General features: G+C 43.9%; 1 protein-coding gene across 2 annotated transcripts in view; it reads left to right on the top strand.

Annotated features, from left to right (window-relative positions):
• Znf704 (zinc finger protein 704) overlaps window positions 1-21,272 on the top strand; it is a 203,491-nt gene that overhangs the window by 137,592 nt on the left and 44,627 nt on the right. For both annotated transcript variants that reach the window (XR_010050201.1, XM_063257493.1), the window contains exons 3-4: window positions 1,280-1,383; window positions 5,705-5,937. Coding sequence is in view for 1 of the 2 variants with exons in the window: in XM_063257493.1 (XP_063113563.1) it covers window positions 1,280-1,383; window positions 5,705-5,937 (337 nt within the window). In the remaining variant the exon portion in view is untranslated. The remainder of the gene's footprint in view (window positions 1-1,279; window positions 1,384-5,704; window positions 5,938-21,272) is intronic.

The following is a 21,272-nucleotide window of genomic DNA, read 5'->3' as shown; positions in this document are numbered from 1 at the left end:
AACAATTCACCTGTGGATATGGGTTATTAATCCTTTGTTGTGCTTCTTCAACTATGCCCTAATTGGCAAATGTTCATTTCTCAAGAGGTGGTACAATTTATCTGATGTCATAAATTTTTGTCGCTCTGATTTAACTTTTTTATTGAAATAAGTTTAACCAAGCTGATTTCAGTGATTGTGATCATTATCTTATGGACTTTCTTTATTTGGGGTTATCTGGATGAAATAAATGAACCAAGAGACCTCTTGATGGCAATGAATGACTGTCTGTGGCCTTCACTTTACCAAGGTGTTAATGCTTCCAGGGTCCTACTGTTTCTCCAGGAGGATGCAGAAAACTCAAAAGCAAAGGTGGAGTTTAGCACCATAATCCCATTTACACTGTAGGCTCTCTGGTCTCAGTAAATGACTCTGGCTACTGCTAAAGCCCACAACACCAGATCCACGCTCAGTCTCTGCTTTTCACTCATCTCCCCATCCCCTGCATCAGCCGGTCCCTTCAAGTCACCTCCCACTGCCCTACCCTGCAGCAAGACACTGCTGTTTCTCTGCTCTGCACTCCTACCATTTGTCTCCTACTGGCTGTTCTTTTCGATTCTGTTTTTCCTAAGATTCTCCAAATGGCAGTTCAGGTATTATGCTATAAAGATCAATCATACCATGTCATTAGGCCCGCTGAAAGCCTTTTGGTTACTTTCTATTCCACTTAGCATAGAATCAAACCCCCTTCCCTGGCCACAGGACCCCACACGTCCAGCCCCGCTGCACCCTCCTTGCTGTCGCTCCCTTTTCAGATACCACACACATTCCTGCTGCTTCACCCCTGCTGCCACTGTTCGGGGTGCACTTCCCACCCCACCAGGACCAGCTCTGCCGCCTCCCTTTTCCTTCACATGTCCCCTCCTTATTCCTGACCCCTGCAGTGCAGTCCACCCACAATCCCTGCATGGCCACCTGTTTATGACCGTCATCAAGAACCTTATCTGCAGGGTTATGACTTAGCACTGGAGCCCAGAACAGTGTCTTTCCCCTAGCACACTCCACAATAGTTGCGTGAACAGTGAATGAGAGGTCCCTTTCCTGATGTGTATAGCTTTGATGGAACAAATAACCCTCTTCACTTTAGCTTCCTCATCTATAAAACAAAACCAGCAGAACATTAGATCCTGATGATATTTTAAAGAAGCACGTATGTGATGGCAAATGGTATCTTGCTTGGCCCAGAGTGAGAAAAGATGCATAGTGTGCGTGATTAACAATGCTGCTTCCTCTCTTACAGAAAATCTTCAGAGGAGCTAGACATGGACAAGGTGACCGCAGCAATGGTACTAACCAGCTTGTCAACCAGCCCATTGGTTCGAAGCCCTCCTGTGCGGCCAAATGGTAAGTGCAGGGTGCAGGTGTGGGAAGGGCCCTTGACCCCAAGAACAGGGCCTCTCTTTGAATTTGAGAAGCCTCATTCCTGTCACATTAACAATTAACTTTGAAGCCGGAAGTACGGAAGAAGTGGAGGCACCAAGGCTGGCAGCCTCCTCCAGACCTTTCCAGAGAGCCTCCTGTGTCTCATCTGCCTGTCCGTTCAGTTCATCTCTGTTGGGTTCTCACAGTTGTTGCCTGTGAGACACATTTTTGCATTATTCGTGCTTCTTTTCCCAAGTAAGTGGAAATTGGTCTGCTGGAGTTATTTTCCTTAGCATTTTTATTGTTTGATTGGGGAGATAGTTGGATCAAAGAACTCACTAAAGACTAAAACTTTTAAAAAGCATTATTAGCCTAGACTCCCTAATCAAGTAGAAGTATTATTTAGTCTATTCATTAATTTTATACACACACATATATATGGATGTATTGCAGGTACCATCTAGATGATCTGAATGCAAACAGTGTCCACACGCCGAGAGCACAGTCTCTGAGTCACTGGTTCGAGACAAGTGCCTGATACCCACAGCTGTGCTCACATTCTCAGTGCACAGTCACCGGCTTGAAGGCAGGAAGGCTGTGGGGGAAGGGTCAGGCAGGGAAAGCCACTCCTGTCTTGGTGGCCAGGAAACAGAGAGGAAAGGCGTGGGGAGAGAGGTACGCCCTCTTAGTCACTCCCGCAGTGACCCACTTGCACCAGGCCCCACCTTCTAGCAGCACATTTAGTTCCACTCTCATCTGTGGATCAATCCACTGATGAGCATATAGCGCGCCCCATGCTCTTATCACTTTGCAAAAGCCTCACCTCTGCACACCAAGGCCTTTGGAGGACATTCTAGGTCATATCATAGCATTCTATGGGGGGGGGGGATCATCAGTAATGGCCATATTACTAGCACTTGTTGAACACTTGCTGTTTGTCAAGTACTGTGCTTACTTTATCTTATGTAACTCCCCAACAACTTTATAAGATGTTATTACTATACTGCAGATAAATAAACTGAGGTGCATAGAAATTAATTGGCAGGGCTGGGTGTTTAGCTCAGCGGCATAAGCACCTGCCTTGCAAGCAGGCGGTCGTGAGTTCGATCCCCGGTACTGATTAAAAAATGAAAAAAGACAAAAAAAAAAAAGGAAGAAATTAATTGGCTTATAAGTGGCAGAACTGAAATTCTGGTCCATGTCTTTCTGATTCCATATCTGCTCTCTTAATCATGATTTAACATTGCTTCATTTAATTCAGAATGATAAATCAAGAGAGCAGGCAGTGGGAGAGGATGTTAGATAAAGCAGGTGCTTTAACGTGATGGGCCATGTAGTCTCGGCTGGGAGTTCAGACTTCATTCTAAGACTGTGCAAGAGCTATTGAGGTGATCATGTAGCAGAAGATTAGGAGCACAGGCAAACAACCAAAACCACATGGATGGCCTGAACCTGGAGGGTCACCGTGGGGCTGAGCACAGTGAGGAAGATGAATGTAGCAGCAGAGTTCGGTGATGGACAGAGATGGAGGACAGGGTGGGGCCAGGATCAACCCTCAGCAGTTGATGTACCTCAAAAAGGTACAGGGAACGAAGGCAGAGGAATAGATTTACTGCTAAATATTTGGGCACTGAATGAGCTTTACCAGAAATGGGAACCTTTTCTCCAACACCAGAATAGCCAATCACGTTCAGTTGAGCTATGGTTTGCACACAATTAGGTTGAAAGTACAAAGTATTAGAATAAATTTGTGCAATATCCAGTGAGCCCTCATCCAAACCTACTCCAACTCCATTAGACCTACAAAGAACCGTCAAGATGGTATGAATTCAAATCATTGTCAGTAATCAGGGGTGCTGGGCAGCTTGATTCACTGTGAGCTGAGGAACCATTCCTCTGCCCATTCCCCAACCTGGAGCAGGTCAGGTCCTTTGTGATGAGGCTGGCCACACCATGCGTGACCAACCCCTCTTCTGGGGACCCCTTGCCAAGGCAGTGTCCCTCTTTACTGTTCTCAGGTTGGCAGTACCACTAACAAAGGAGTGGGGCAAAGCCAAAATATATTCTAGGAAAAAGATGGATATGTTGAAGGAAAAAATAAAAAAGATATATTTTAAGTTAATCATTATTTTTACCACTGGATTTTTTTTAATTGAAAACCTTTTTAGTGTTCCTCTATATTTAAAGGTTAGAATTAAAATAAAACTTTCAATGCAGACTTTCGTTCACATAGTAATAGAGTAATTCCATGTTCATTTACAGTTTAAAAAATAACTACTTAGGTAATAACCCTAAATGGTCTGATATTTAGTCTGCAATAGGAAGCAAATTTTTAAATAAGGAAATCAATTTATGACAGCGAAGCATTCATGTTTTTTAAAGGATAAAACATGTTCTCCAGAACAATTGTGTATGAGTGCATTTTTGGAGGCTGTGGTGGTCCCTTTCTGAGCCTGATGAAGATTATTCCATCAGGGGGAATAATCTTGTAGAGAACAGAGGTTCACAGCACTTACCAGCGAGTTTGGTGGTGATTTGCATAAGATGGGCAGATGCTGCTATGAATCAGTCACAACTTCTTTCTGAAAAATTCATTTGTACATCACTTGTCCTTCAAATGAAATAGTGTTCCAGGAAATATCATTTACAGATTGCTAAGCAAATTGACTTTTGACATTGCTGTGAAGCAGTGGAACCACACTGTAATAATGGTTCTCACAGGAAATTAATTTCCTCCTATATAAAGTGATCTCTTGTCTAGCACCACATGTTTGATTTCACTGTATAACTGCCTGCCAGGGTGTGTTGTAAGACTCATGGGCCTGCTGAGGGAGGTTTGCACAGTTGGACATGGTCTGCTCTGGCTTTCCAGCCTTCTGGGAGGCCTCTCTGGAGATCCTGTGGTACTGGATGGTGCTTTCTTGTTTCTAAGAGGCGGCTCCACTCCTCCTGGGTGTGAGTCTGCTGGCTGGAGGGAGCGAGCTGCTGATTCTGCTCTGCTGATGCGAGCTGTGAGTCTGCATAAACAGCCATTTGATCCTGGCAGAACCTTGCTGTGATGAGATGAGTAACTTCTCCTGATTCAATTTAAAATTTCACACCTCTAAACTTTTGTTTTGCATAGTTGAAAAAATCTGGAAATCTATAATTAGGAAAGGTAGTTAGAAAATTTCCCCACCAAGGCTAGTCTTCACTTCATTATTAATTAGACAGACATTGACAGTATTTTTTTAATGAGGCATTTTGGGACTTTTTTCTTCCTTGTAGTTAGAATAGTGTTTTAATGTATTCCAAATGCACATAAATATGGAGGAGAAATTATCTAGGAAGAAAGTCGAATTTATACAAATGCTAATTAAATGTGGGTATCTTGAAAGGTAAAGCAAATCTTCAGTGATTAAAAGATATTCCTCCCAAGACGTTCTAACTGGGCAAAAATCTCTCCCCATTAGCAAACATTTCCTTCCCATAGTGCTTTCTCTCACAAGTAGAAAGGTAAAATTGAGTGCAAATCCTATCAGTAATCATTGCCAATAAATTCCTAACTGATCTCAGCTTTCACAAATCGAATAGAGGAAGTTCTCATCACAGGGTCCCTCTGCACTGGTAGGATGACCGCCAGGGACTCTCCAAGGTCTCTTATGAGTCACCTGGAAAAACATGTAACTTCCTGCACTTCAGGGTCCTCATGGGTAAAGGCGGGGTGAGTGGTAGCCCTTACCGTGGAGAAGGAAGTTGCCCCAGTGTAGAGGAGGATGGCTGGGTATAAAATGCCCGCCCGCAGGATGGAGGATAAGCAGCTTGGAAAATGGCTTTGGGTAACGATCCAGAAAGTAGCATTCCTCAATTTCTTATATGTATATCCCCAAAATCATACTCTCACAAATAGTTCGTATTTTAAAAAGTTGAAGGTGAGGTTAGGAGGAGGGACACTGGGTAACCAAGTCATTGGGGAAAACAGTACAAATCACAATATCCCTCTCTGAAACTCTGCAGCCAGTAAATGCAGCCCTCCCCAAACTTCATGAGCAAGAAAACTACAGTACTTGTTGTACTTGTTCTGTTACAATCTTCACTGTCCTCCAAGGAGCTACAGAGAGAGAGAGAGAGAGAGAGAGAGAGAGAGAGAGAGAGAGAGAGAGAGAGAGAGAGAGAGAGAGACAGAGAGACAGAGAGAGACAGAGACAGAGACAGAGACAGAGACAGAGAGAAGAGAGTGTTGTCAACTGCTGAGCAGAAGGCAGGGGTCACACCATGAAAGCAGCTGCCCTCCTGGCCCTGACGCTGTCTGTCGTGCACGCAGAGGGCCTCAGCGGGTCCTGGAAGGAGACGGGGTGCGTGCCGTCAAGTACGAGCAGCAGCGGCTACTGGAGCTGGAGCGCGCCCAGTGACCAGTCCAACCCGTCCACGCCGTCGCCACCGCTGTCGGCTGACAGCTTCAAGCCCTTCCGCAGCCCCGTGCAGCCGGACGATGGCATCGACGAGGCGGAGGCCAGCAACCTGCTCTTTGACGAGCCCATTCCCAGGAAACGGAAGGTGAGTTTGCATCCCGCAGCCCCCAGCCGTTGCACAGATGCGCACTTCACCGGGACACAGTAGCAGTCCGTGTTTCTCTTTAATTGTCATGGAAGTTTCCACTTGTCTGGATTAAAGACCTAAAAATAATTAAGATGCTGATGTACCTTTTCCCCCATCCACTACACATGTCCCATCCTCTAATTATAAATTACCCACCTAGGCCTTCCCAGTGGACCTTAATTTTTTAATATCTTAAATATAGAATCTTTTGCACTTTTCTACTTTAGTCAGCTCTGAAGGGTTGTTGGGAAGAATATTTTGTCTCTCGTTTCTATACAGCCAGCTGTGAAGACTACATGAAAGCTGACATATGTACATGCTTACATACAGAAAATTAAATATTGCAAAGAAAGACTGAATTGATCGATTTTAAAAGTCCACTGATTACATTTTAGTCCTGACAGCAGTCCTGTATGGAAAGTGTCAAATGGAAACCAAGGGTCACATTTAACTGGCCCTACCACCCAAAGCCAGATTTTCCTGAACCGAAACTCGAGTTATTTTTCATTTTCTGCAGGTAGTTTATTGTGCTCACTTGCAGTTTGTAAAAAGCATTTCTATTTCCCATCATAGAATAACGCTAGAGGGAAAATTGGTATTTTAAAATCATTACATAAATATAAAACTAGATTGTTCATTGGCTTTTAAATTTTGCATTGGTAGCCTCACTCTTCATGACAGTTGACAGAAATCCAAAGCAAAGCCTTGGCGACTGCAAGGCAACCTGTTTCCTCCCCTGATTTGTTTGAGAGAGGAAGACGAAGATGTGGCACTGGTCCAGCCTCTTCCCTCTTGCATCTCTGAGCATCGCTCAGCAGGTGCAACAGTGGAGCAGGTACACATGCAGCATCTGGTTATGTTCATGTGAATAATGGCCAGGTGTTCTTATCTGGAGAAAATGATGTTAGGGTAGCCTCTTGGCCTTCCCAAAGGCAGCTGTTTCCCACCAGTCAGCCCATCAGGCAAGGCCGGTGTGGCTCTGATATCCTATGGGGGCCAGATACCCTGGACCTTGCCTGACCATGAGGAAGGGCACTGGCCTTCACATGGGTGTGTACCCAAAGCAGCCCAGCACCTTGGACCTGAAGTCTCTGCTACTTCTGGCTGCCTGGTTTCTCTCTTGTGCTGTGGTGAGCGTGTAATCCTAAATCTCCCCCAGTGGGCCTGGCAGTGTGGCAAGGCTGCATGGCATAGCAAAGCACCACTGCTTTCAAGGTGGGGTCCTGAAAGCCTGGCGTGAACTTACATTTCTAATGTAGCTGCTGAGCCAAAGTTTGTAGTTGTGCATTGCAGTTAGATCCCATTGGTTAGGCTCATATTGAAAGTTTTCAGGCATCCAGGACATTAGGGACTAGGTCACCAAAGGGAAAGGGAAAAAGCTTGCTGCAAAATGACCTCAGGTGAAGAGGACAGGCTGGCTCAGGAAGGTGCTGGAGAGTGGGTGTGAATGAATGAGTGCCAGCCCTGCATAGCCTCCCTTTTTCATGACTCGCATTTCCTCATGGTGGCACCAGTAGGGTGAGGCACAGGTCTTATACATGTTGTCACTTTGGTTCTTTGAACTTAAAAGTACTTTGAATAATGGAAGTAACAAGAAAGTAGGGCTACTGCTATTAATTTTTTCATTTATCTAGTAAGTTAATGTTTATTGATCACCTAACAGACAAAATGCTTAACACCCTGAGAATGAGGAATAGCCCCTTTCATTGGGTGATGAAATTGAGATATGTAAAGAAGTAATTGTGAAGGATACATTTGTCTCCAAGATGGGGTAGAACGCAGTAACTATAATGCAGTTAGTTAAGAGATTTAGAATCATGTATTAAAATATTTGTAAGAGTTAATTTACTTGCAATAGAGATTATTTTCTAGCTGGTAGAACTTTCTGAGTTCATCTTATTTTCATATGCATTCTTTTATGTGCATGGTATCCATTTGAAACCAGGTTAATTTGTAATGGTAGTATATTGTATGGAGATTAAGAGCTTTCTAGATCACGTTCTCCAAAGTGCAAATCTTAATCCGCTATTTGGTTGTGAATCAATTTAATGAACTGTACTGTTTAATTCATAGAACAGAAAAGAATACACTGCAGTTATATTGTCTCTTGATATTTTTGTTTCAATTGTGTATTTATGTCCAAGTGTATTCTGTGCAAAATGTGCTTCTTACGCACACTTATCATCAGAAAGGTTCAGAATCCCTGTGTTCTGGGGAGATAATACAGTATACAATAAATTAAGATGCCCTAATCAAAAATTTTAAAATGCATATTCTAAACTCAACTGTGCTACCTTCAGGACGTAAGAAAATCATGTCATAGCCAAGTGTAGTGGTAACTGCCTATAATTGTTGTATTCTGGGAAGCTGAGGCAGTGGAGTTGCAAGTTTGAGGTCAGCCTGGGCAACTTAGAGACCCTATATCAAAATTTTTAAAAGAAAAAAAAAGGAACTGGGGTAGAGTATAGTTTGAAGGTCCTGGCTCCATCCCCAGCTCCGTCAAGGCCCATTCTTTTCCATCGTGGCAGGATTCTTCCCTTGATACACCTGATACATGGTGCTCAAGAGAGAACTGTCAGCTTGAGCCAGGAATCTGGTTTTTGGGGAGGTGCAGTTCCTCTCATAGCCACAAGGTGATGCAGTGGCCCTAAATACGGCCACTCTCTAATGCTTAGTGAGAAAACAAATGCTGTGGAAGACCAAGAGTTAATTGTTGAATACACAAGACCCCTAGAACACCAGAAGTGCTGATGAGTAATTATTCATGCATTCTTTTCCATGTCAGATTCCTGATTCTGTTAGATTCCATGTCCTGTGCATCGTGAAATTGACATACCAACTCCAATATTTATGTGACCTTAAGCAAATCACTTGACCTCTCTGTCTCAGTTTCCTCATCTGTAAACTATGCAGAATGATGGCACGATGTCGATTGGGGTTGCTGTGAGCATCAGGAGAGAGGACATGGGGAGAGCCATAGATAACCACTAAGACTACATTTACCTTTAACGAAATACTGTGTCCTGATCCCACATTGACCAGATGATTCTGGGCCACCCTGTGGTCCTGTGGGATTGGTCTGGGAGGCCCCCTTACAGTGCACTGAGTGAAGCAACAGTCTGTAGCCTGGAGCTTCAGAAATACAAGGAAACCTGGTTCAGGACTCTGCCCTTGAGAGCATCAGCAGCACCAGGCTTCTTGGGTGTCACCTACTTTGCAGTTGCTGTGACCATGAATAAGCGCACCTGTGTACTGGGGCAAATCTCCAGTCAGAGTGGGAAGTGCTGGGTTAACATACAGTGCTTTGGTAATCACTGCACAGTATAAACAATGGATTCATCATTTGCTGTGCTGTACATTTTCAATCTCGGGAAACCAGAAAGCAGTGAATCACTTTGAATTGTGAATGACTGCTACAAAAAAAAAAAAATGAAGCCCTCATGAACAGTATGTTACCAGTCTCTCCACTGAACTAATTCCTAACCCACTAATTTTGAGTGAAAAGTGCCTTCTGCGAGGATCGCTGCTCCAGAATAGACCTGTTGTTAAACTGCTAGGGCAGTGCTTGGGAGAGCAGCTCTGGGTCAACTGAGATTTCTCTGGGATGACGGCATCGTCATCCAGGGCAGAGGAGCTGACTGGCCCCATAGAGAAGGCTACTGTCAAAGGAGGAGGAGATCCAAGCACTGTGGTGACCAGATCTTAGAATAACCAGCCATGCAATATAGAAGATTGAGGCATGGTGTTTCAAAGACTTCAGACATCATCTAGTACAGTCTCAACCTTTCTACATTAAAGTACCACTCAGATACATCTGGAAATGAACAGATATCCCCAAGAAGAGATGTATGTCTAAAATCAATGAATTGAAAAAATACAGAATAACTAGGGATCCCTATTATTCAGAAATCCATTTGTTGTTACAGAGATCACTTTAAATCAGTCTCCCATGGGTGTGATTTTCACAAAATAAAGCAAACTCATCCTTAGCATATAGTTCAGTGAGTTTAGACTGATGCCTCTGCCTGAATAACCACCATTCTCTGTACCCTTGGCAGTTGAGTGTACCTCCAACCGTCCACCGATCTGACTTCTGTCACCACAGATTAATGTCGCCAGTTGAAGAACTTCAAGTCAATGAAATCATACAGTGTATATGTTTAGGGTACAAAATAACAGTCTTGGCAACAGAAACGCTCATCCATTGCCGATGGAAATGTAAAGTGGTATCACTGCTCTGTAAGACAGCTTGGCAGTTTCTTACAGAGTTAAAAACACATTTACCATATGACCCAGCAATTCCATTCTTGGGTCTGTATTTACCTAGGACATAAGAAAACACATGTCCATAAGAAAGATTTGTAGACAAATGTTCATGGCAGCTTTATTCATTATCTTCCCAAACTGGAAACACCCCAAATGTCCGTCAGCAGGCGTGGATCAGTAAATCGTAGTATATTCATACAGTGTAGCACTACAGTGCAGTGAGAGGGAACAAACTGATAGCAAAACAGAGAGCAGTCTAACAAGCATCACACGTGGGGGAATAAGCCAGACACAAAAGAATACATTCTGTGCTACTCTATTTATAAAACTTTTTTGGTCTTTTTTTATTGACTCATCCCCAACAGCCTCAATCAGTAGTGCACACATTTGAATTCACTCTTTACTTTGCATTAACTTCACACACCTTGAAAATCCAAAAGTACTCATTACATTTACCCCTTTAATTTTACAAGTAAAAGAAAAACCCACAGAGATAAAGTAACATGTATAAGGCAGCTTTCCCAACTAATGAAAGAACTGAAACCCTCACCAGCTTTTAGATGACTACTAACTTTTTAGTACCACAGCACATTTGTCGTTTGGTACCTGCTAAGGGTCTGAGTGGAACCCTAGACCGAGAAAGAGCCTTTGGAGACCCTGACAACTGGGCGGGTCCCCATGAGCCAGGTCAGAAGTATGTCTAATGTCTGGAATAATTGGAGTCTCTCCATCCCTTAGGGATGCTGGTCTACCCTGCAGAAATTTGGATATAGAAACATCTATCCTCCACATCAGCACTCGCATGTGCACGCACACACGCATTGATCTCATGTTAAAAATATATCTGGAGATCTCAATTACCACAGAAAAGGCACTCTGATACCCAGGCTGCATATGCAGTAAAGTGGTGTTCATGTACCTTCTGCAACAGTAGCAGTGGCTATAATGAGACCTAAACATGCCATAGGGCACTTCAAAATCAAGCCGTGTTTCCTCTTTTGGATCTTCAGTGGTCATCCTGTTGGTCCTGTATATCAGTCTGGATTCTATCAGGAAAATAAAAGCTATCCCATATATTCCAAGCATGAAATGATTTAAAAATAGGACTGAGGCTGACTGGCCAGTAGGACAAGATCAGAGAGAGAAAATCAGATAGAGCTTGTTCAAAGATCTTAGCTTAGAGGACCACTCACTCGCCCTGTAAGACAGCCTGAGTGACTGCTGCAAACTAAAAACTCTCCAGAAAATTCCATAATGGTCAGAGCCATAGCCCCAAACTCAGGGTGTTCTAACAGCTAGTGTACGAGCTCCTGCACTTCTCTCATCGGGCTTATGCAAGTCTCCAGAAGGCGGCTTGCAGTCCTCATGGGTTGGAGCTGGTAAATAAGGGTGGCATGTAGAAGATTCTAGCATAGACCAGGCACATAGTAGTTCCCGCTCAGTGGTGCCCCTCTGCCCTCGCTCTGTCCTCAATGGCTCTGCATGAAGAGGGCCGTTCTGCTCAATGTTGACTGACATTGGCTTGGTGTTCAGTAGAAGTGCTTCCCATTGTGGGTGAATTTTCAGCTGTTGCTCCCCTGCATTTGCGGACATTCCAGCTTTGAGAACATCTGTTGGAGCCATGGGGAGAAGCCAGGACTGGAACACAGATGGGCCGTTCATACTTGGCCACTGCGACTCGGCCAGAAGCCTTGCTTGCTTTGGCTTCCTTCGATGAGCTTGGACCTGCACACAGATCTAGGTGTTGTTTGTTTAGCTATTTTTGCTCTTCCCTTCCTCCCCTGGTGTGTTGCAGTATAACAGCAAGTAGTCTGTTTGTAGACAAAGGATTCGTTTCAGCTGGGTGTAGTGAAAGGGCTTTGAAAAGTACTCAACTTCCGTTTAAGGAACTTCATGCCTTGATAGAAAAACATCCTTGGCTTATGTAAAGAGAACTCACTTTATTTCATTCACGTTGAGATAACTGCACTAGTATGCTTTGTTCTTCCCAATTATGAAGCATGATCAAAATAGGTCATGAATATTTAAATACAATATTTACTACAATAAAAGACACACTGCCATTAATCCCCCTGAAAAGACTCCCTGCAGCTTCACAGTTGCTTATCTCATTGTTCTGGCTGCTTTCTGAAGCTGTTCTGAAGTCCTCTATTGTGAGTGTCTTTTTGTGGCAGCCTCAATGATATCCTAAACTGATCTAAAATCTTTCTGGCAATTTTCACTAATTACACACATTGCAATGTGTCCTCATCTGCCAGGTCTGACTCTGTGACTTCGGGCTCTTCCCCAAAGTCAGAATGATCGAAAGGTAAGCATTTGAATCAGTTCAGGACGCTGAAGTAGCCACGAGAGTGCAGCACAGAAAAGAACTTCCAGAACCACTCAGAAAGTGACAAAAATGATGGATAAGTGTGTTCCAAGTGAGAGGGGTATTTTGAGAAGAATTCATGGTAGTGTGTCTTTTGCTGTAACAATTTTAATTTACACATTTATTGTATTATTTTACCACGCCCTACTGTCAAATAGTACTCAATCAGTATTTGTGAAAAATGATGTTTTAAAAATGGAAGAGAGGACAATGTTTTAAATTAGAAGTTGACATAAAAATAAGATGCCCTGCCCAGTGTTTCATTTTATTTTATAATTTATTCCTCCTCCAAAATAATTCATGCTCTTCTATAGCCTGCTTTCCCCCATATCAGTTAAGTCCTGGCACACTCAAGTGCAGTACTTAGAGAAGGCAGGTGAAGAGGCACAGGTGGTTGAGGGAGTCTGCAGTGCTCTGGGGTAAGAGGCGCAGCCCGTACCACTCCCGAGCCTCAAGGACTGAGAGAGGCTTCCAGAGCCCAAAGGATCGCAAGAACTCTGAATTCAGTTGGAGGGGAAAAGTCAGGTTTTGGAAGAGGTGCAGCCACCACAATGCTGCAGCTGGGCAGAGAGGGAGGCAGGAGGAATCAGGAACTCCTGTTCTCCAGTCTCTCGTCCTCCCCGTGTCCTTCCGGGGCTTTCTGTGGGCCACACCCAATAAGAAGCCTATGAGCAGAGGGTCTGTTGCTGCAGGGCAGCAAGATCCACTCCTGGGGCCCTGAGCAGGGTGCAGAGTGGCCTCTAGGGCCGGGTAGACCAGCAATCCCTCAGTTGGTGAGAACTTTTCAAATCCCAGCAGCTTCCCTTACAACTTCATTAAGATTGCTCAATATTTAGTTAAGTGAAATTAATTTAACCAACACCCATTGTCAACCTTAAAGCTATTTCTTAGTTTCCTGAAGATTAAAAATCAGTGTGATGATGGGGCTAGGGATTTAGCTCGGTGGCATAAAGCGCCTGCCTGGCAAGCAAGAGGCAAGTGTGAGGTTGTGAGATTGATCCCTAGTGCCAAAAAATAAAAATCAGTGTCATGAAAAAAAAATATATATATATAGGTATGTATATATATATATGTATATGTATGTATATGTATATATATATACACACACATATATATATACAGAAAGAAAATGTATACATCATGAAAATGAAAAGCCTATATATAAATAATTTAATACAAAATTTATCAAGATATCAGGAGATTAATACACGTTAGCTTTGGCCTTTATAATTACAAGAAGTATTTAAAGTGATGGGCATCAGCTTCTAAACATTTATTAGTACGATGAACTGCTGAAGTCTATACATTTTTTGGCAGAAATATATATGTAACGTAATATATATACCTATATATAAACACATGTATATATGTAATATGTGTGTACATATATACATTTTAAGCAGAAATACATATATATAATGTCTGATATATATCAGACGTTTTGACTTGTTCTCTTTGGATATATCCTTAAAAAATTGAATTGGCTCAGAGTTATAGCCAGTTCTGAAGTTTTTCTTCTGTTCTGCCTCAATTTAGAGATGACAGAAACTAAATAAATGTAAGGTGAAGATTTGTGAGGATATTAAATGGGAGGTGCATTATTTATGTCTAAAAGAAGAGGCAAGGAGAAAGCAGGGCCAGCCCTGGGGGTGGTGGTGAGGATGCACCCTCTCCCCGTGTGGTCTTTGCACTCTATGTAATTGTGTTTCTGAATCCACATCTGCATCAACCTCACAAACCAGTGGGTGTTTTGCTCTAGCTGTAGTTCTAGAATGCAATGCTGTGTTAATGACACAAATAATTATAAATTAAACAATAGGTATTTTTCCATAATACATTTTCCATTCTCTTCTGGTGGACTTAAATCTTCCTCATGTAGCTGGCAGTGCAGGGAATAAAAGGTTGGCAAAGAAATGTGCTGTATAAACAGAGCTGTCTACAGGTCAGCCCTCCCCATGCAGGACATCAGCATAGACATCCCAGAGAGGTTCATTTTCAGCAGGTAAGGCAAGCACTGTTAATTGTGTTGAGAGATTTTAAATTCTTCAGATCAGTAATGTTTTGGCAAATGTTCTTTGAACATAAATCGTTTACGTGGTAAACTTCACAAAATGTTAAGTAAATTAAGATGTCACAAATATGTCTCATCTGTGTGAGCCCCAAAACACAATTTCCTAGGTTGAACACAACAAACAGATATTGAGCAAGGCACTTTGTGGAACACTAGGATAGAGGGTTGGGCAAGAAGTCAGAGTTCACTATACTAAAATACTTTATCTGTCCCCAGCACACCTCTTGAAAACTCAACAGAAGGAAAAAAAAAAAAAAGGAGGGAATCTAAGTTCAAAGTTCATCATAATTCTTCATATCCATTCCCAAATCTTCTTTAGCCAGCACTTGTTTTTGGAGCAGGGAACCTGAAGAGGTGGGGTAAACCATTGCAGCTGCTGCTTATCCCAGTTCCGCGGGTCTTGGAGAAGAGAACACAGGGTATCTCACTAGTTCACTGATTACAGAAAAAATGCTGGTCAACTTCATTGTATTTTAAGCACCTGACACCTCTACTTGAACAAACCAGTGAGAAGGAGCTATGCCAAAGTATCTTTTACTATAATCAAGACCAAGCCTTACTACTTACTGGTTTTAAAAATGAATGCTTGACATATTATTGCAAAGATAAGGAACAAGCAATCTTATAAATAAAACATGGCAGAAAACTACCACTGTGATTGTCATTTCCTAAAACAGCAATTTGAGGCTTTAAAAAATTCCCTGGCTTTATATTTTGTGTAATAACATTGTATTAATTATAAAAGCCACTGTCTCCTCAATGGTAAGAAGCACCAAATGGCACTGGGTGAGTCTCAAAACTTTTCAGAATCTCCATGAATATGGAAATAACGTACTTCTGGCCCATGCATTTCCCACTCTCATTAGGTGACAATTTCATCTTTCTCTGATCTCCTTCATCTTGCACACAGCCTCCCTCTCTGCCCTCTGCTTTCCCCTCACTGAGACATTGAATACAGGAAAGCCTTTTTTCTCCTGTACCAAACCACTGAACTGACTGCACCCATATCTGCCATCCGTTTTCCCTGCTTTTACTGTTCTGCGCTGTCCCCTGGCACCCAAGGCAGCCCCACCCGCGCCCCCCACCCCACCTGCAGTAGATGCCAGTGCTTCCTTCTGTCTGCGGCAAAACTCACCCCGCAATCCCCCCCCCCCGCACACCATCATTCTGTCTGTGCAATCATTCCCATCCATGAAGAAACTCCTCTAGTATCCTTTGTGTCCATAAGCCTTCCCTTAACTGCTCACAGGCCAGCAAAATGTATTGAAAATGCAGCCACTTACTCTCTCCCTGAGTTTAAAATCTCACTTATTCCGCCGTCCTCATAGCCATCCCTTCTTCTCTGAATCCTGCTGTTTGTGGGCCATCAGTAGCCTCCATTTGCGGAATCCAAGGGACACTCCTTTGGAGTTCAACTCTGTCAGTCACAGCTTCCTTCGTGAAACACTTTCTTGATCCATCCTGGTTGCTCCTCTCTTCCTTCTGCTTCTCAGGCTCCAAACTGAAACACTGAGTGCCGCAGTGTCCTGGACACTCGGATCGTCTCCATGGCATTTTCTATCAGATGGGTTCATCCAGACCCAAGCTATAAATGCTCCTGCTCCTGACTCCCAACTTTATACCTCCAATCCTGACATTTGTGAGTTCCAGGCTCCAGTCCTGACATCCTGCTTACCACCTCTTTTGCATATGTAATAGGAGCCTCGAAATGAACATTCCAAAGACAATCATAGATCACCCACCTGTTTGAGCCTGAAACCCAGAAGTCATCTCTAGTGCATCCCCTTGATCCTCCTTCATGTTCAGCAGAGCAGCAGCGACAGCTAGCACTGCTTTGGCACTGTCCTGATGCAGGTACTTTTCTCCAGACTCACAGCCCAGATACCCTAAGCCACCCTCCCCTTATCCTGAAGTAGCGTCCACAGTGGTGACAAGACTTGCTGTCTCCCTAAAAAATGACTACTTGTTTTTGAAACCTAAATTGCAAATAAATGTCCCTCTGCTTCTGTAGTAACTTTTCTACTTTGCGGGTAGGGGGAGTACTGTGGTTGAACCCAGGGCCTTCACACTGAACTACATCTCTAGCCATTTTTTTTTTTCTTTCTTTACCTTGAGACAGGTTTTACTAAATTGTTAAATTTTCTGGGCTGGGCTTGAACTTGTGATCATCCTGCCTCAGCTTCCCAGAGTGCTGGGATTATAGGTGTGCACCACTACTCCAGTCCCATTATGTTTTCTTTTAGAATAAAATCCAGATTCCTTACCTTCACCTACAAGGACCTGCATAACCTAACCCTAACCCTAACCCTAACCCTAAGCCTAAGCCTAAGCCTGCATAGTCTGGCCCTGCCTCATCTCAAACAGATAAGCCCTCGTTTTACTCTAAACATCTTATTCCTGTCCCTTGCCCTCTATGCCACACTCTTTCCTGTCTTTGCGTCTTGGAAAACTAGCTCTTCGCATGGCTGGCTCCTTCTACAGCCCTTAGATCTCAATTCAAAGCCGCCTGCTACACGCCACGTCCTTTCCCCACCAGAGTTTCATTGCCCTGTGAGCAGCTGCTGCTTCTCTCTATGCTCAGCACCTGGAATATCCTTTGCCAAAAAAAAAAAAAAAAATGTTTAGTTTAATGAATGAAAGAATGCCTTCAACCAAAAGTTAGGAATAAACCAAAAAGTGTTTTTGTCCATTGAGACTTCATGTCCAGACAGATATTTGGAGCCTTGCATATCTGTAATTTTGCATTGAGACATTATTCCCTTAAATGGGAGAGATTTTCAATAGTAACTTTATCATTTTAAAAAATGGGCCAAAGGCACTTGTTCATTAGCATTATTAGGTCAAATGATATGCTTTAAGTGAAATACTTAAAAATACAAGAATTCCTTCTGTGCACTTTGGGAGGTAGGGCTAGATTTAAAACTTCCCTTTGGCTCATGTTACATCCTGGGGTTTTAGATCCATGGCCCAAGATCAGGGGGCCAGAAACTCGTGAGGGTCTACTTAGCAGGAGCACTGTTTAGAAGCACCACTCTGCACTCTCTGTGAAGCCAGCTACATACAGAAGCTGGACAGGGAACAGCAGCATCACTGGGCTGATAAAGCCCGTGGGACAAGTGCACAAAACCAACAGGAACTGTGGGTGCCTTCTGTGATCACAGATCTGCTCATGATACACTGCTGTGCTCCGTCCTCTTCTTATTGGACCGAAACCATGTATTCTTCACCTTACAGAAGTTCTTCAGCTCTGAATGCTTCCAAGTGCTTTCTCACTTGGAAACCCAGGGAAGTCCTTAGTGCAGGGTGGCTGCTCAGAGTTGTCATCTGGATATTGACCCTTCAGTCTAGCATCCGCGATTCATCTTCTCAGTGTGTAAATGATTGCTATCAGGACAGCCGGGGAAGTCCTGACAGACACATAAACAATGCTACGTAGGTTCCCTTCATTCAGGCAAAGGGTCACCACTGCTGTATGTGTTGCCCATGTCAAACCTCAGTAGCTTAGCACAATGGAGGTTCGTTCATTTCCTGTGTCACAATCCAGTTAGGTCAGTAGAGTAGAGAGGGGTTACAGGTCTGTGCCCACAGAGGCCCCCAAGGACCCAGGGCCCTTCATGCTGATGCAGAAGTCTTAACTTAGAGTTCACAGATCTTCAAAGAGCTGTGCAGAAGTCAGGGGTGGGGAAGGCTGTGAACTTGGATGGGGGAAAAGTGAATCCTTATTATCAGCTTAACTATAATTAACATTTCCTGCAATTGTGACTGAGGCATCAAACCCTAGTAATACTAGCATACAAATAGACTCTAGATATTCCATGTCACATTATAACTTTATTTGATAAGTATTTATATTTAACACTACTATGAAATTATGATTATTCTAAGATCCACTTCAAGATTTTGTTAGTCTAATTTTAAAATGTATTACTATAACATTTTTATCCTTTTTTAAATGTTTTGATATGCTTGCTTTTCTTTTAATTCTATTTTATTGTTTTTTAAGACAGGGTTTCACTGTGCAGTTCAGGTTGGCTTTGAACTCACTTTGTGGCCAAGGCTGGCCTCAAACTCATAGCACTCTTCCTGTCTCAGCCTCCCAAGTCCTGGGATTATAGGCATGTACCACTACACCCGGCCTTTATATTTTATTTTAAACATTTTTTGAAAACACTATTCTGAGAAGGGGCCCATAGACTGCCAAACTAGTTGATGACAAACAAAAGATGAAGAGGTCCTGAGCTAGTGATTCTGTAACCCCTAAATTCTTGGGTGACCTCAGCATCGAGCCAACAGATTGAGTTGAGGTAACATTTGGGAAGTGGTTTAGTGTCGATGTCCGCTCCCGGCCGGCAGGAAGGACACACGACAAAGTCTGGTAGTGGACAACCTTTTCTTTTTATTTTCCTTCTCCGTACAGCCTGCCCTGGGTTCTCCCAGCTGAAGCCTCCTCTGGTCCGCTCCCCGCGGCTCCTTTTGTGCTTCAGTCTGCCCCAAAGCCTCTACCGGTCCGCTCTCCGCGGCTCCTTTTGGGCTTCTACTTCCGGGCTTCTATCTGGCTTCTACTTCCGCCCAGGGGTGGCACCGGTATATATACGGGTACAGTGTCCAATCATGTTAAAGTAAGCAAGGCAAGCTGATTGGCTAACATCATCAGTTGCCAGGCAGACTATATTGTTGAGCGGGTTGTTTACGCGGTAAGCAGGAAACTAACATATTCGATGGGAGGGGTAATCTACCTCAGGCCTCACTCTTTACTACAGGCCTCACGTCCGCCAAGTGAGGCGACCGGGCTCGGGGCTGCGGCTCCCAACATCTCCCCCTTTTTTATTTTTTATGAATGTGCGCATCGTAGCCCTTCCTGGACTGGGTGCAGAGGCTTATGCCCTATGCGTAGGCCCACCGTAGGTCCTTGGCTTAGACCCTGGTCGGCCGTCCCATGGTCTGCCAAGGCCCTGAGGCCCTCGTCCTTTTTCTAGGGCCAGGCACAAACTGGACGGAACCTGGATGCACACAAGCTTGCACTCATTCTCTCTCCGTAAAGAAATCCCCTCGGAGAGAAATTTAGACCTGGGCAGCATCTAACAGTCCAGCGGCTTACGTGCAGGATGGGGTAGGGCCTGGCTTAGGTCGAGTCATGCTGGGGAGGCACGCTCTTACCCGTCATTGACTCATCTACCCTGCTATATCATAATTTTTTAGAGGAGGAGTGTGGGAAGCTCACCGTCCCTAGACTCGGTCGTAGGCTAGGCGAGCGAGCCATGCATATGCCTGAGGATCTTCTTGTCCATTTCGGGCTACCGCTATTTCTATTCATCTTGTTGGTTGGTCTGTGATGGATCTCCAGTAGGGCAGGTCTGATCTTTAGTCGAGGGCTTTGTTGTCCGTGTCAGTCTCTCCGGTATCCACAGTGGTTCTCGTCCCGATTCCTGTGGGAAAACACAAACCGCGCCTCGGTTCCAGCTGACCACTGGATCCGGGCCCATCCATTGTCCTGTCAGGACATCTTTCCACTTCACCCACCCTTTATGGTTGGGGGAAGGGTTGCAGTGCTCCACAGCTGGGGAGCGATTATCATTATTTAAATTTAAAAAATTGTGTGTGAATAGTGCCATGGATAATCGTGCCTTTGGGGCCAGGCCTTGGCCTACTCCCCCTTTTTGTTTTTGTAAAATTTCTTTGAGGCTTCTATGAGCCCTCTCAATGATTCCTTGACCTTGGGGATTGTATGGGATACCATGTTTTAATTGAACCTCCATCATTTTGCAGAACTCATTGAAAGCTTTGCCTATATAGGCTGGTCCATTATCAGTTTTTAATATTTTTGGTTTGCCCCATGCGGCCCAAGCTGTCAGGCAATGATTGATCACATTAGACACTTTTTCACCTGTTTCTGCTGTTGCAAATATGACGCGAGAACAGGTGTCTGTGGAAACATGAACATATTTAAGAGTCCCAAACTCCTGTATATGTGTGATGTCCATCTGCCAAACATCACCAGGGATCAAACCTCGAGGGTTTACTCCCATCGGTATGGCAGGTTTGTATGTGGCACAGGAGTCACATAGTCGCACGATATCTCGTGCATCTGCTCTGGAAACATGGAAATGGTTTGCTAGTGTCCTGGCATTAACATGAAACTTATCATGGAAGGCACGGGCTCGCTCGATTGGTGTTAGTAAGGTAAAAATCCATAACGGGCGAGTGGCAGTGTCAGCAGCCGCATTCCCCTGTGCCATAGGCCCTGGCAGGGATGTATGTGCTCTTATGTGGGTGGTGAAGACCTTATGGTGTCTGTTCTGAAGCAATGTCTGGATAGACAGGAACAGCCCAGCCACTGTGGAAGTGGATCTAATTAAACCGGCAGTCTCAAGCACTTGCATAGCATTGACCACATACCTAGAATCGGAGACAATGTTAATGGCCTCTGAGAACCGTTCAAGAATCATTTTAACGATCTGCAGTTCCACCACCTGAGGCTGATCTGGTTCAAATTGTATGGTAACCGGGGGCTTGCCTAGGATCACATAGGCGCCTATCCCCGTCTTAGAGCCATCTGTGTATATTGTAGTTGCTGGGACTAATGGCTCA

This window comes from Cavia porcellus, unplaced genomic scaffold (genome assembly GCF_034190915.1).
Source record: "Cavia porcellus strain 051 isolate PalLab524CR breed Dunkin Hartley unplaced genomic scaffold, mCavPor4.1 scaffold_10, whole genome shotgun sequence".
NCBI classification, from domain to species: Eukaryota; Metazoa; Chordata; class Mammalia; order Rodentia; family Caviidae; genus Cavia; species Cavia porcellus.
The sequence above is the reverse complement of the archived record's forward strand: the minus strand, read 5'-3'. Positions and strand labels throughout refer to the sequence as shown.